General features: G+C 41.6%; 1 protein-coding gene across 6 annotated transcripts in view; it reads left to right on the top strand.

Moving 5' to 3' along the window:
- Positions 1-4,177: 4,177 nt before the first annotated feature.
- FAM120C (family with sequence similarity 120 member C) overlaps positions 4,178-16,496 on the top strand; it is a 138,742-nt gene continuing 126,423 nt past the window's right edge. For all 6 annotated transcript variants that reach the window (XM_082609088.1, XM_082609086.1, XM_082609087.1 and 3 more), the window contains exon 1: positions 4,178-4,918. In XM_082609088.1, the coding sequence (XP_082465214.1) occupies positions 4,226-4,918 (693 nt within the window). In that variant the 5' untranslated portion in view covers positions 4,178-4,225. The remainder of the gene's footprint in view (positions 4,919-16,496) is intronic.

Genomic DNA, 16,496 nt, shown 5'->3' with positions numbered 1-16,496 from the left:
GATAATGCAGATGGGCCTTAGGAACATAAATCAGGTGCTTGAATGCAGCCAGGATTTTTCATCTCTCCTCCAGCTCAATCCCAAATTCTCTGGGAAGGTACATAAAGAATAAGCTCCTGGTGCAACCATGAGGGTAAGGTAGAGAAAGTGGTCGAAAAGGGGTACTGGGGAGACAAAACAGACGTTTACCTATAGTCCTCCGTTTGACTGCCCCGTAAACACGTATGCCATTTTCCCCATACCTACAATTCCACAAATGTCCACACCTAACAATCTATGGACAACTGCAAGTCACATGCAACTACTGCATCCAGAGCAACGGCACAGCAGGGACATGCCCCTTCCTCATCTAGTTCAGTGACAATCTAAATGTGGATCGTCTTGATCCTGCCACTTCCTGATAAACTTAACTGCCACCAATAGATCTAACATGAGATAGTAGAGAAATATTTAGATTAACCACTAAGTTCCCTTTTAGGAAAGGAGAGGGGCACACCTTTATCAGCCACCGGTCCAAGTGTGCACCATTTCCACCTGGATAGGAAGGAAGGAAATAAATTACGGGTATAGAAAAACTTACGGGAGTCAGTTTATTGATGCTTGGTTTTGCTTTACCAGTCTGTACATGGGCCTGCTCTAGAAGAGCAGTGATTCTCAAACGTAAGGGTGCATTAGAATCACCTGGAGAACTAGTGTGACCTGCAAAAACTCTCGACACAAACACTCCATTCAAACACCTGCACTAAGAGACTAGACCAAACTTGGCTTCTAGCCTCCTAAGCCGGAGTCTCTGGGATGACCCAATTTCCATCTGGAAAAGCTCGGGCTGTAAAAAGAATTTATAGCTTGCTCTAGCTGACACCTGACAATAGACCCCTGACCTCCCTTTCTTAGAGCATTTACCAAAAAGGGCTTAAAATTATGAATTATTCCCCTGTCCCTTTGAGATGTGTATGTATCTCCTACAACTCCAGAGTGTGTGTCTCAAGGACCATTCCTTTGAAATGTAGTCATCAGGAAGGCTAGGGCCTCTGTCTCCCAGTAACTGTGGGAGGATATAATCCTAACTTAAATAACTGCCAGCTAGCAGACACAGCTAGCCTAACTGCATTTACACTGGGCAACTCGTTTTAATTTTTCACTTCCCTGACTCTACTTGAGCCTCTCTTGCTCCTCCTCCCTCCTTTTCCCTTTAAAATGCTCAGTCACCTCTGCACAAATGGGAATGGAGCTCTGCTCTTTCCCCTACTGTCAGTAACTGAATAAAATCTGTCCTCACTGCTTTAACTAATGTCAGGCTTTGTTTATCTTTGACACCATTTAAACCACACATTGCTAACCCCACCCCCAGGGTTTCTGATTCAGGAGATCTGGGGTGAGGCCCAAGAATTTACATTTCTAACAGTTCCTAGGTGCTGATATGCCGGTCCAGGGACCATACTTTGAGAATCACTGCTGGCTCATGGTCCCTGTTCACTAGATAGGATTTTCTAGTGATACAACTTCCTCAAAACCTCATATGACTGCCTGTTAATTTCATTTGAGGGGACTCACAATGCTAATAACAAGTGCCAAGAATCTTGTCAACTTATGCTCTTTGAATCTTCAGATTTGCTAAAGGGAATAATCATCCTGTTGCAGGGTTTCTATTTCTTAGCTCTCTACCTAAAGGCTTGGCTCCTTCTCCCTGGCATTATGCTCAAGGTCTCCAGTTCAGAGCGTGGCTAGGAAACAGGTTGAGTTCAACGATGTGAAGCCTCTCTTTTCCGATCTGCTCTGGGAATGTTACACTTACCCTCTCTTCCTTGCATTCCAGCTGAATGCATGTAAAGAGGAAGAGATCATCACATTTTGGGGAGCTGGAGAACAAGGAATACTATGGTGGCTTATAAAGATAACCTCGTTCCAGTTCGTTGAGAACTGGATGCCAGTTTCCTAATTAGTGGAACATTTAAAATGAGACAATAAATCAGCAAAGCCCATGAATATCTAACCATTAGCAACTGCTAAACTCTTCATATAGGCAGAGCTGCTCTGCTTTTGAGTCTCAAGAGCAATAAGCAACTGCTTCGCTGCCAAATAACACAGAATGCCAACTTCCAATTAACGATATGGGAGATCTCCAATCTTTGCCAGTTCCATCCATAGTTTAGGGTCTATAATTTGCCACACCCCATTTCTGGTACCATTTCTTGAATTAATAATTTTTTGGTCATGAGTAGTTTCTAACCCAACTCTATCTTAAAAATAGTAAGGATATGAGTTTGCCTCAGAGAAACCAAGGGCAAGAATGCCTGAGGAATGATCTAGAACCTGGGTCTTAAACACGATGAAGACCCCCTATCTCCCATCTCTGCTCTGAGAGTCTGCGTTTTTTTCTTTTCCTGCAGACCAGCACCTTTTACTTTTGTCCCTCTGATGGGAAAATTGACTACTGACAGCTTCCAAGTTTTACACTTAGAGAAAAACTGATCTCTCTGGCCCAATTCCAAATTTCTAGGGAATGAGATTCTGATCGACCCAGCTTGGATTCATTATCTACCTTTGACCCAGTCAGCAATGGTTATGGTTAACATGACAGTTTTTGTTATAACTCTGTAAATGGGGAGAGGGTTAATTCCTAGAAAAGGAGGGCTGAGTAGACAATCCAATAGGTGTCCATTATACTAGAAAACCTCTATTCCTTCCATCCACCATCCCTTCAAGCCACTATTCCCTCCTTTCACTGCTTGTTTTCACAGGAATTATTTACGTGCATTGCTTCAACATCTACTTATTCTTTGCCAATCTGGCTTGTTCTATCTCCACTAGTCTTTTATGATAAATTTCTTTATGGAGCTTGAAGATTTTTCAGCTTTTGTATCCTAATACACTGTTCTCAGATTTCATTCACCTTGACTACTCTTGGGTTCTAAACTTTTGCGTTCTTACTCGGCCTTCCATTATCTCCCACCTTCTATTAAGTTCCAAGCCAGATCTGACTGCTACGCACTGTTACAGAACAGAATAGATCTTGTTTTCTACCCTCCTCCGGTTTAAACAGTGTGCCCTAAACGCCAGTCAGCCAGAAGACTGGTGCTATAGCTGAATCAAACAAGGAGAACGCTGAATATATTGAGTAGATTTTCAAAAGATGATTCTGTACGTCTGGAATTGGAGCCCTTACCGCTATTTTTCTAGAGCTCCCCGACAGATCGATTCACAATGTTTGCAAACAAAGGTCCTAACCATAGGACATTGTAGCTCAGTGAGTACCAGAAAGGTACAACTTGTAGTTTAATTTGTGTTGGTGCTTATCTCCCTGACCAAAGAGCTCCTGAGTACAATGGATATTCGATTTCACTTTGCCTCTGCATTGCCTTGGGCAAATAAATTACACAATTTTCACCATTCATAAACGGGCCAAAAACTCTTCCTCAAAGAATTACAGTAGCTAAAAGTTAAGTGGATTGTTACAGAAATGGTGGTTATTATTTTTCCGTTTCATATGTGTCCTTTCTCATTCATTAAAAGCTACGCACATTATTCCCTCCCCGCAAAGGAAAATTCTTCCTCCTGGGGAATTTTAGCATACTTGAGCTGAATTCAATTAATCCACTCTACTTCCTTTCCCATGATGCATCACTCCCCCCCAACTCCTTTTCCTGGGAAAGGCGGTAATAGCCTGAAGCAACTCGGTGGATGCAAAGAGCTGGAGTGCAAATCCTAAACGCGTATCACGCCCCGCCCCTTGAGACCCAGTGAATGCAAGGGCTGACAGGGGTGGTAATCTTGTTCCAACACTGTATCCCGAGGCCGTAGAGGAGACTACAACTCCCAGAATGCCCCGCCCCGCTCCCCCTCCTCCAGCTAGAAAGCGTGTACCATAGAGAAGACGAGGTAACATGGCTCCTGGAGGTAGAAGTAAGAGGCTTCACCCCTTTTGAAGCGGTGAAGAGCGGCCATAGAGGGATAAGAGAGAAGTGACTAGAGCCCGTCATCGCTTTTATCCTCCCAGCCTCTCCTGAGTCCGGTCGGCCTCACCACTCCTCTCCACCCAAATCCAGTCTGTGGTCTCCTCCCCACCCCTCCCTCATTCCCTCGCTAGCTCACCCCGCCCCTCGGGAATCCTTTGCCCGCCCCCTCGCCCCCCGCGGAGTGCGCACGCGCCCGCCCCCAGCTTCGCGCCCAGATCGCCGCCTAGCCTGCTCGCGCAGCCGCCGTCTCGTCTGCCCACCGACGAAGCATGGGCGTCCAGGGCTTCCAAGAGTTCCTGGAGAAGCGCTGTCCCGGGGCTGTTGTGCCCGTGGACCTCCTCAAACTCGCGCGTACCGTCTCGCGCCAGCAGCAGCAGCAGCAGCAGCATCGCCCGCTGCCGCCCACGGCAGCCCTAGCGCCCGGGGCTCCACGCGCCGCCAGGGGCTCCGCGCCTCTGCAACCGCCGCTCGCGCCCGCTGCCTTGGGTGCCTACTCCGGAGGCGCGGGGCCGACTCGGCACCATCACCCCGCTCACCACTTCCACCATCACGGCCAGGCGCACCCCGGGCTGCACCCGCCGCCGCCGCCGCCCCCTCCGCTGCCCGGGGCCCGGGTGCTGGTGGATGCGGGCTCAGCGCTGCCTCGGCTTTATGGCGGCTACCAGACGGATTGGGTGTGTGGCGGCCAATGGAACGCCATGCTGGGCTACTTGTCAGCGCTATGTCAGGCTTGTGCCTATCCCGGCGGCGACGGCTTGGAGCTGGTGGTCATGTTCCCCGGGGGCCTGGGCAAGGACCGGCTGGCCGAGTGGGGCCGTCGGTGCCAGGCCGAGCGGCAGACAGCGCAACTGATCGTGGGACACGTGGGCAACAAGGGCACCCCTCCTCCACGGGCCTGGTTCCTGCCACCGGCCTGCCTGAGCCACTGCGTGAGGCTAGCGCTCATCCGCTTCCGGGTCAAGGTGAGGGAGGGGCCGGATCTTAAATAATACGCCCCACACCTATTCCCTCCCAACTAAACACCTAACCACCCACCCACTTACCTGTTTCCCATCCACCCACTCAGCGCCCAGTCAGCTAACCCACTTGCCTAACTACCCTCGATCATTGTATCCATCTACCCAACCCTTCATTCCACGCCCTACCGATTCGCTCACCTGCATAACCACATCTCTACCTATGTCATCCCAATAACCCCCTTTATCCAACTGGCCTATCCCTAGGCTTTAGCAGAATTTCTTTTGTAGCCCCATCTTTCTCCTGCTGTCTTCTGCCTCAAGGTGAAATGCCATTTTCCAGATTTTTCCAGTTGACATCTCTCTTCTATGTCCTTTTCCAACCTTGCAGCAAATCAGTTAAACGTGTTAATTGAACACCTTTCTTCTACAGCTTTTCCCCGAATTTTGCACCAGTGCTTCTTTTGCACCCACCTGTTCATTCAACCTTTTTCATTTCAACATGTTTCTACCTCATCCTTCCTTAGCCTAAACAAACGAACAAACAAACCCACTGGTTCAGTCACTTTTCAACAAGTATTAACCCACTAAGAGTAAGGGGTTTAAAAGACATGTGAGACATGGTTCCTGCCCTTGGAAAATCAAATATATCAAATATATACACAGGAAACATTTATTTAATGGTATAAATGTGTATGTGATTATGCTTTATGGTACAGATTGGTACCTGTTTTATGTGTGTGGGGGAATATCTGTGGGCTAAAATGGTCAGAGGAGGCTTCCTTGAAGAAGTTGGACCTCACCTGGGTCTTCAAGGATGAATTGGATTTGAATTGGTTACAGGTTTGGGAAGAGGCTTATTTAAGCAGGAGAAAGAAAATGAAGAGAAGCAAATGGGAATATCAAGCATGTGAGGCCCCATGGGCAGTTCAGTCTAATCTCTGCATGTAGTTGGTCACTGCATATGGGGCCTGGAGAACAGCTTGGCAGCAACCCCAGTTCTTGGCACAACTGCTATTGCTCTGTTGCTTTTCCATACTCTTGGGTTTCAAGTTCCTACGTGTAGGGAATAGCAAGGCTTGAGAAGTAAAGGAGGTGGGCAGGAAGAAGAAAAAGAAAAGCAGTACAGGGTTGGGTAGGACAAAACCACAAACCCATTCCCCAACCAAGGCTCTTGGGGATGTGTGCACAGTCAGAAAATAGGATATGGAATTGTGGGAATCATAAACGAAAGAAATGGTGCTGGGTGGAGTAATGAGGAAAAAAATCTCAGCTGAGAGACTGAAAGACCTGCATAAAGAAACTCACAGTGGTCATAGAGCTTGTGGCTAGAGTCCAGTCATGCTAGACTCCTTGTGCCCAGCATCTAATCTGTGCCTAGGCCGGGTAATTATAGCTGTTTTTAATAATTTTTTAAAAAAATTCAATCACGATCTATCTCAAACATACAAAGTAGGAGAAAAAATATGTCAGACACTCATTGGCTTGCCTTCCTGACTGAGCATTTTCCAGTAGATTCTTCTTTTATGGTCGTTCTTTCCACTTTGTTTTCACTGCTACCACTCGAGCTTTAAGGACTTTTTACCTCATTGTCATTATTAACTTGGTTGCCGGCAACAGTGACTAACATTGATGGAATGCTTACTATGTGCCAGCTGCTAATCTGTGTGCTTTAACAACAACAACAGAAATTATCTCATTTGATCCTCACGATAACCTGTGAAGCAGTATTAGCCATTTTTCAAATGAGGAAACTGAGGCACAGGAGGTTTAGAAACTTGCCCAAAGTCACCCGGCAATAAATGGCAGAGCTGGGATTCTGGGAGTCATGCCCAGGCAATCTGGCTCCAAAGCTCATGCTCTTAACAACGGTGCTCTAAAATGAATCGTTCTAAAGTGCCAGTGTGATTAAATCATTCCCACACTGGACTAAAATCTTCCTTGGCTCCTGGGTAAAGACAGGTCTGGGCTATTCATTTATATTATTTATTGAGTGCCTGCTATAGGCTAAGTACTATACTGGTTGCTGAGGATTCAGAGTGAAGTAAGGGGATCCCTGCCCTCACGGAGGTCAGAGTTTAGTAAAAGAGACAGACTGAAAACAAGAGTTGCAGATACCGTGAGCTAATTGCTAATGATGAAAAATGTGGTCCCCGTAGGGGGCATTGGTTAATTCTGGGTGAGGGCGTGAAAGTTGGGGGAGGTTTCACAGATTGGTACTGAGCCTTGAGGAGGGCTGGGAAGGATGGTTCAGAGTGGACAAGGATGTGGAGATGTAAAATGGCCTACTGTGAGCTCTGAATAGATTTTGATTGGAGGTTGGCAGGAATTGAACACTGAGTATGGGTTTGGGTTTTTCCAGCTTTTTTGTTCATACACCTCATCAGTGAAAAATTTTGAGAAGCAACCCTAATATGGCCTACTAAGATTCTTCATTACACATAGTCTCATTTTTAAAATCCCAGCAGTTCATAAAAAAATAAGATGGATTGATAGGTGATAAAGCAAATGTAGTAAAAATGGTAGAATCTCAGTCATGACTTTTCTAATGTTCACTGTAAAACTATTTCAACTTTGCTATATGTTTAAAGTTTTTCTTAATAAAATGTTGGGGGGAAAATTGCCCAGCAGCCCTCTTCAGTCATGAGTACCACCGTTTGTGAAATACATGTCTTGTTCCCCATGCTAGATTATAAACAAACTCTTTAATCTTTTCATAATCTCCATAGTAACTAGTATATTTTAGGTGCAGGATACATTTTTTCCCTGAATGAAAGGGTTAGTGATCTTAGAATGCATTGTAGGAGTGACTTTCTAAAAGTGTGTAGTGTGGCTCTTAACATGGTGGATTTAAGACTGGCTCCAAAAGTGCATATGTAAAGTATCTGTAGATGTTATCAGTGAGTGAAGTTTTCTCTCCAGGTTCTGGTCAGTGATTGTTGTTGTTGTTGCTGTTGGAGTGATGGAGAACTTCCTGGTTTGTAACACAGACTTGAAAGGTATTGGTTAATAACTCCTTGTGGTTTGCCTTTTCAGAGGAGTGTTCCACTGTCTTGAAGATAGCAGGTTTTCACTTGAATGACCTGCATGCCTACCATATCTTTTGATTGAAATGCTAGTGCTTCAGAGCAAAACCCACTAGTGTTTTTCTCCTCCCCTTGATTCTGTTCTTGAGACTAGGTCACAGGATGGGCCTTTATTCCCAATCTCATTTTCATTTGTGATAGAGAAATAGAGATGGAGGGATTACATAAAAAGATAAATTGCTGGGCTGTCTCTTTAGCTTTAGACAGTTTAGGACTTCCCATGAAAATAGTCAGGGTGTGTAACGGATGAATTTTGTCATTTGATTTGTTTCATTTGTACATCCTGCAAACCTTTGTAAGTTATCATTGCCAGTAGCAGAAAAATTAAGTAAAACCACAAATTGCTACCTGATCTCTTCCTAAGGGTCTCACAGCAACCCTAAAGCAGTTTTAGAATGTGGTTTGAAAGATGATGTGGGGTGGTTAATGGGATGAATACTTTGTTTTAATGGTTAAATATATATATTAGTAAAAAAGATAATCAACGCAGGAAACCCGCAGTTTCACAGCTATAACTCTTTAGAACGAGGCCAGTTAAAGCAGTAAGTTGATTTAAAGAAAAGTATTAAGGTTCAGTACTTGGATGTGGCAGAAATCATGTTGATGGTAAATGAATAAGCAAAGTTTGAGAAGGCTGACCAACAGCTGATGCCATTTTGTGCTTTCGTTCTCTAGAATACAGTATAGCAGTGGCTGCCGTGCCTCCTGATTATTTACTTATCCTCAGTCATTGACACATCCTGAAACGTTAGTGACTCTTCTAGATGCTCTAGTGGTAGGAAAAATTATCATAATAGTAATTAGGTCTTTTTCTTGAGCACCAAGTTGTATATAAAGTGCTTTTTAAATAGCTTGTTTAATCCTCATAAGCTTGCAAGAATGCGTGATATTCTTCCCATTTAACAGTTGAATAACAGGTGCAAAGAAGTGAAATGATTTTTCTTTGGTCTGGACACTAGTAAATGGTGGGTAAAAATCTGTTCTGGATCTGTATTGCTCAAAGTCTCTTTCCACAGTTTCACCACACAGTTTCCTTTCTGTACATTCTTATGTAAGATTGTATACTTTTACTGGCCAGATAATATGCATAGATGCATGAAGAAAAATAATAAGTAGATTTATTGAGCACTTAGTTTGTGCCAGCATTGCTAAATGTACAATACTGCCAGTACAAGGCAAATGTGTAAGCTCAGTGCCAAGTGAGTGAGTCATATAGTGATATTATAGGAATTCAAAAGTAGCAGTCTCTTTCTTCTCTGCATTTTAAGTCTCTCCCTCTCTGGTTTCTTTCACCTATACGTACGTAAGCGTATACAAATAACCTTTAAAAAACAAAAACTTCCCCTTTACTTTTAATTTCCTTAAGCCATTATCCTTATCCCTGTTCTTCCCTTTTAACCATTATTCTTGAAAAAAGAAGACTGTATTAATTCCTATTCCCTAGCCTGTTGCAACTTGATATGTGATGTCACCATTCTGAAGGCACCAAAACCATTTCCATTCTTACCCTTTATTGGTCCTCTATGAGATAATTGACATGAGCCATCCTTTCCTTGAATTTCCTTTCTTGGATTCCATAATGCAGCTCACTTCTGATTCTCCGTTATAAGTCTCTAGTTCTTTCTCCTCCTCTTACTGCTTCCTTAAGCATTGGTGCTCTCAAGACTTCTGTCCTAGTCATATTCTTCTACATTCATTTCCTGAGCAATCTCATCCATTATTATGGCTTTAAATATTAACTGTATTCTGATTATTCCTATAGCTCTTTCTCTACCCCTAACCTCTCTCATGAGCTTTTGACACATCTTTTCAGCTTTCTACTACTCGATGTCTTATAGGTCACTCATACTAAAAAATATCCAGGATGGAATTCATTATTTTCCCCCAAAACTTGTTCTATTTTTGGTGTTCTCTTTTTCTATGGATGTCGTCTTTCATCCATTTCAAGCCAGAAACCATGGAGTTCTTCTCAATTTTTCACTCTCCTGTCACTTCCCATATCCACTCGGTCACTAGATCCTGTCACCTCTACCTCAGAAATGTCTACTGAGTCCAGCTACTTACACCCCCATTGCTCTAGTTCAGGCTGCCGTCATTTCTTATCTGAGCCGTGAAAATTACCTCAACTTGTTCCTTTACCACTCTCTGGACCATAGTCCATCTTCTACATTGCTGTCAGAGATACTTTGAAAACCAAAATTGACTTTTGTCTGTGCCTGAAGATACCCACTGGCTACTTTTTGCCTACCGTACTAAGCCCAGACTTGTCAGCATGGCAGACAATGCCATTCACAGTCTGATCCCAAACTCTCTCCAGCCTTACTTGGTGCTTACCTTTGCCCACACCTGTTCCAACCATTGGAATGTCCCAACCGTTCTGAACTTTTCTGGCTTCCTAGACATACCATGTCCTCTCACATAGTGCTTTTCTTATTTTACTCTCACCATTGTGTAGCCAATTCCTACTTATTCCTGCTCAAAAGTTATCACTATGGAGTCTTTCCCAGCCAAGGTAAATGATGCCTTCCCTTGTGCTACCAGAGTGTTCTTTTTATTTTTACCTCTCATATTTTTTTCTCTCATAGTATTTTCATATCACATTATAATTCTCTTTTTTTCCCCTATGCTATGTATTACATCCCCAGAACTTACTTATCTTATGACTGGAAGTTTGTTTGTGATTATCTTTTAATTGAGTTCCAAGAGGGCAGAGATTTTGCTCTAGGGCTTGACACATTATATACAATAATGGTTGTTGAAAGAGAAAGGCAGATAAGGAAGAATTTAGAACCAGTGTTCTATAATGTTATAGTTTTATTCCATGTAAATTAACTTGATCCCAAATGGAATTGCCAAACTCTGTTAAATAAAAATAAGTTTTGTAGCTGCTTCACAATGCATTTATAGAATAAATTCCCCCTTGGTGTTAGTAATAATAGCTACCATATGGGCTAGGTACCTCACATTATGTCAGATTCATTATGTCATTTAATCATCACAACCACCCTTCAGGATATGTATTAATCTACATTTTTTATAGCTAAAATAAAAACAGGCTCAGCATAGTCACTGGCCCAAGGTTGCACTGCTGGAATGTGGTTGAGCCAAGATATGAACCTAAATATATTTGACATCAAAATTCTTCATCTTTAACATCTCTCAAAACAGTATAGTTGCATTTTAATCACACTTTCCAGAACACTTTTCTTATATTTAGTTTGTATAGCATAATGGCTAAGAACAGACCTTGGAGCCAGACTGCCTGGGTTTTAATCCTTCTTCTTTTACTTACTAGTTATATAAATGTGAGCAAGTTAACCTCTCTCTGCCTCAGTTTTCTCGTGTGGAAGAGGAGGATAGTAATAATAGCTACATCACAGACTTTATTGTGAGTATTAAATGATTTAATATAAGTACAGTGCTTAGAACATTATATACCACATAGTAAATGCCATATAAATGCCAGCTACAGTTACTTTGACCAAAATATCTTGTGTGCCAAGTACATTGGACATGGACATTTCACTCATGCCTTAAGCTTGGCATGGCATGTAGGGTACTTCTTGATCTGCCTGCCATTCTCTTATCAAGACAATGAAAGCTTTTCAGCATTTTTTGAACACCTACTCTTGCCAGACCCTGTGCTAAGTACTATGAACAATGGAATTCATTCATTAAACAAATGTTTAATGGGCTCCTACTGTGCACTAGGCACAGTTCAATATTGAGAAGATAAAGCAGTGACCAAAACAGACAGGTTTCTGACCTCATGAAGTTTATATTCTAGTGGGAAAGACAGACAATAAACAAGATAAAAAGACAAAATATATAGTATTTTAGGTAGTGTAGTAAATGCTGTACAGAAGAATGAAGTAGGAAAGTGAGATAAGGGAGTGTTGCGGTCAGGTGGGTACTCTAACCCTCCAGCAGCTCATAGTCTAGTAGGGGAGACAAGTAAGAAAATACTAACAATAATAGCCCAGAGTATCTTTTCTCTGGCTCTTGTAATAGGCCCAAGGACATAGTGGAAGTGGCAGAACCACAGTTTGCATTTCAGACACCAAAACCTTTGCGCTTTCATCTGTACCACAAAGAAAATCCCAAAGGTTATGGCAGGGATGGCAAACTGACAGCCCATAGACCCACACATTTTTTTAAAAGAACTTCATTGATTTTCATTGATCAATAGTGCTCATCAGAATCTAAAGTCAAATAGTGGGTTTGGGTTGAATATTAAGGCATCATCTAGTTGAATGATTTTTCATTTCCTTCTATCATTTAACTTGCATTTTACAAACGCCTTTCTTTTTTTAACAAATATGAATTTGTTGCCAACATTTTAAAAATTGTGAAACGTTACCAAGAATTCTGACTTTCCAACCACTCTTGAAATATCAGATCCTCTCACAACACTGGTTGCCCCCTTTTGCCGAGCCACATGGTCTTCGTTTATTGGAGTCTCTACCGATTCATGGTGTCTCCCTGACACAGTGACCAAGTGCCACTTGCCTTTCATGATAACCATCTTCTACATGGCTCCAAGTGATTCCCGCCTCCTGGTATTCACACTCTTGTTTAATCTACCCCCACCCCCTGTGTGTGGGCGGGACGTAGTGACTTGCTTTTAATGAACAGACTACAGCAAAAGTGATGAGATGTCACTTCCAAGATTAGGTTATAAGAAACTGCGACTTCCATCTTGTTTGTTCTCTCTCTCTCTCTCTCTCTCTCTCTGGCATTTCTTGCTTGATCACTCTGATGAAGCAAGCTGCTGTGTTGTGGGCTCCCTCTAGAGAGGCCCACGTGACAAGTAATTGAGGGAAGCCTCTGACCAACAACCAGTGAGGAACTGAGGCCCTCAGTCCAACAGCCCACAAGGAACTGAATCCTGCCAACAGCCACGTGAGTGAGCTTGGAAGTGGATCCTTCCCCAGCCAAGCCTTGAGATGACTGCAGCCCCAGGTGACACCTTGATTGCAGCCTGTGAGAGACCCTGAGCCAAAGAACCCCGTTAAGCCACGCTCACAGATAATATGAGAAAATAAATGCTTTTTAAGCCACTAAGTTTTGGGGGTAATTTGTTATACAGAAATAGATAACTAAGACACCACTGATTGTTGTGCTTGTACTTTTTATAGTAGTTTTGAAGAATATGAAATATTTCTTGTGCCCATATCTGTGAAAAGTGAAAAAAAGAAAAATTATCTATACAGGAAGGTCATATATTTAAAGGAAAGTCAAAGGGAGCCTATTTCCTAGTAGAAGTGATGAGTATTCCTCTATATCTAAATAAAATGTGTTTGTTGAAAGACTACAATTTAAGACACCATTTAAAAATAAACCATTGTAAGAAGTATGACCAGTATACAAGAATGATGAGTGCTGAAACAAAAAGAACTTTAAAAAGGGCTTGGAATTTCAATAGGTTGTTTTTGAATACAGACAGAATTAAGTAATACTGCCATGAAATGCAATTATATATTACATGAAAAAATTGCCAGGGCTTGAAAGTCTTTTGTAGGTAGTCGTTTAAGAAAAGAGTGTTGAGTACAGCAGAATTTACATTATAAACAAGCATTTGCAAAGGTAGTAGATACTGTTGCTCAGGATGTTAAAGATTGGTGGCTGAACATTTTTGTGACATTGTGTCAAGAAGTTAAATTGTAAAGTTTTAGATTACAACTGGTACAGCAGATATAAACACTATGCATTTAAAGGTGCACTTAGCTTAGCTATGTGTCTAGCCAGTAGTTCTCAAAGTATGGTCTCTAGTCAACAGCACTGTACCACCTGGAAACTTGTTATAAATGCAGATTCTCAGGCCTTACCCCAGACCTACTGGAGATGAGGCTTGTTAATTTGTTTTAATAAGCCCTCCAACTGATTCTGATACACCCTAAAGTTTAAGAACCTCCGCACCTAGAATTTTGATGCAGTCTAACTCTTTTGGACTTGCCTCTGATGGGTACATCTAGGAATACCTGGATTTTGTATGTTGAGAAAAGTCTTGAAATTTTTAGTATAGATTGGTCAAACTTAGTGGATATGACTACAGATGGTGCTTCTGCAATAGTGTTACTGTTGGACTTAGGAAACTTCAGTTTTTTTCAGAAACACTTTACAAAGACTTAAAGCTGTTCATTGTATCACTCCTTAGGATTCCACTTTTTGTGCAAAAATGTTCAAAATGAATCATGTCAAGAACTGGTAATTAACATTGTGCTTTGCACCAAACATAGTTGAATACTTTGCTTGGTGAATTATTAGATTCATGTCATGGAAATCTTCCCTATTATGGAGATTAATTGACCTAGTTGAGGTATGGTACTGAAGATACTGGAAAAAATTACTTATTTGGCATCCAAAAGGCATCCAGCACACCATCAAAGACTGAAATAATATATATTTGACCTGTTTGGTTGACATTACAATTCACTTTGAATAAAAACAAGGTTGTTCAGAAATACCTTCCAAATGTGTGGTTGTATTTGCTCATTCCTAGCAAAATTATGCCTTTGGGAAACTAATTTGGCAGGAGATAGACTGGCTGACTTTGCTGAAACTGGTTTCCAAGAAATGAATGTGATGGCCTGAATTACATTCCCCCAATTGTGGAGTTGTCTATTGAATTCCAGAAAAGGTTTTCTGACATTATATTCTATGAAAATGAATTAATGTGATAGTTCAGTTAACCTTTCTCAATTGATGTTCATGGTGTGAAAGAATAGCTACAGTGGAGATACTGAATTGCTGTGATATGGTACTGAAAGTGAAGCATGATGTCACTGAAATACCAGAATTCTACAAATATCTCAGGAGTAGTAACCCTAAATATAAAAAACACTGTGCAAGACATCTATGTGTTTGGAAATTCCTACATTTCTAAGCAGCTGTTTTCCATTATGAAATAGGATAAAATTAATCATTCCCAGTAAAAGGACTCAAGGCTAAATTCTTTAGTGTACATTGTAATGCAAAAATATAAGACCTAACATTGACCTCTTGGTACATAAGAAAAGCATCAGACCTCCTGTTCCAAGTCAAAGGAGAATGAATCAGACGCAAAAATGTAATGATTAAATTTTTCTATTTTGAACTTTTGCTTTTAATTTTGAATTTAAAATGTTAACTCCAATATTTTGCATGTTTATATTGTTAACATCCACAGCATAGTTTAGGAAAAAAAAATTTCTGGCAGTTGATTTTCTTAACCATTTTCATTCATTTATGTTAGCTGCAGCCACTGGTTCAAGGACTCTTAGAAATTTCTCACCATCACTGTCCTCTCTGCAACTCCTGTCTTCCTTTCCAAGGTAACCCAAAAGCTACCTTGGACTTTTGTTCTCCTCTTATTCCTAAGAATACTTTTCATCAGACCTTCTGATTTTTCAATACTGAAGATTTTGCTTTGGGCAGAGCAAGTGCCTATTCTGGAATCTACTTGTTTCAAATGATTTCTGAGGACCTGCAGAGAGTAATATGTACCATAGCCTTCATCTCTGCAGAATAAACAGGCTGTGTTTTATTTCATAATGACTTTTTCAGAACCTGTATGCTAGGTATTTTATATAAATAGTTTCATTCAAAAAGTCTTATAATTAGGTAGGAATATAGCAAAATCTCCATTTTATAGATGAGGAAGTTAAGTGACTTGCCCATGATTTGCCCTACCACTTCAATTTGAGCATAGCTCCACTGGATGCTGAAGTTCCTGCTGTATCTGCTGATTACAAAAGTTATGCTCAGAGTCTCCAGCCCCTAAATGAGCCACAACAGATTAAATAAATCTAAGTCTTATTTCTTACATGTGACAAGCAGTTTTACCTACAGAAATGGGCTGGCTCTTGGCAGCCTGAGAGCAATTTAAGGATACTAAAATTGAGTATTCACAAAATTAACACTTTTAATAGCCTTTACTGAACACTGGATCAGTATTCTACCACCTCTAGCTTGACTGCAGTATTTAATGGCAAAGAGTCTACCGTGCGTGTGTATATAGATAACTGAAACTCCTACAGCTGAGAGGGAAGGCCACTTTGTCAATGTTGCCCTGAATTGACTGTGGTTTTCGATTGCTGCTATTCTTATGTTTTATTTATTTTTAAAAATATTTATTTATTTATTTTTGGCTGCATCGGGTCTTAGTTGTGGCACGCAGTCTCTGTTGCGGTATGCAGGCTTCTCTCTAGATGTGGCATGCAGGCACTAGAGCACATGGGCTCTATAGTTGTGATACACGGGCTCTCTAGTTTGGCATGTGGGATCTTAGTTCCCCGATCAGGGATGGAACCCACGTCCCCAGCATTGGAAGGTGGATTCTTACCCACTGGACCACCAGGGAAGTCCCTATTCTTACTTTTTAATTTGACATTATTCCTAGCTTTGTGGTTATCAGTTTAATTTCTTAATAGTTGTTGAACTCCACAGAGTGTTGATGCAAATTTGCATCAACAGTAGTTTTGGTCTGTAATTTTAAGGTAATTAGACTTCAAGGCACA

This window comes from Mesoplodon mirus, assembly GCF_964341445.2.
Source record: "Mesoplodon mirus genome assembly, chromosome: X".
NCBI classification, from domain to species: domain Eukaryota; kingdom Metazoa; phylum Chordata; class Mammalia; order Artiodactyla; family Ziphiidae; genus Mesoplodon; species Mesoplodon mirus.
This window is presented reverse-complemented; position numbering and strand designations above follow the sequence as displayed.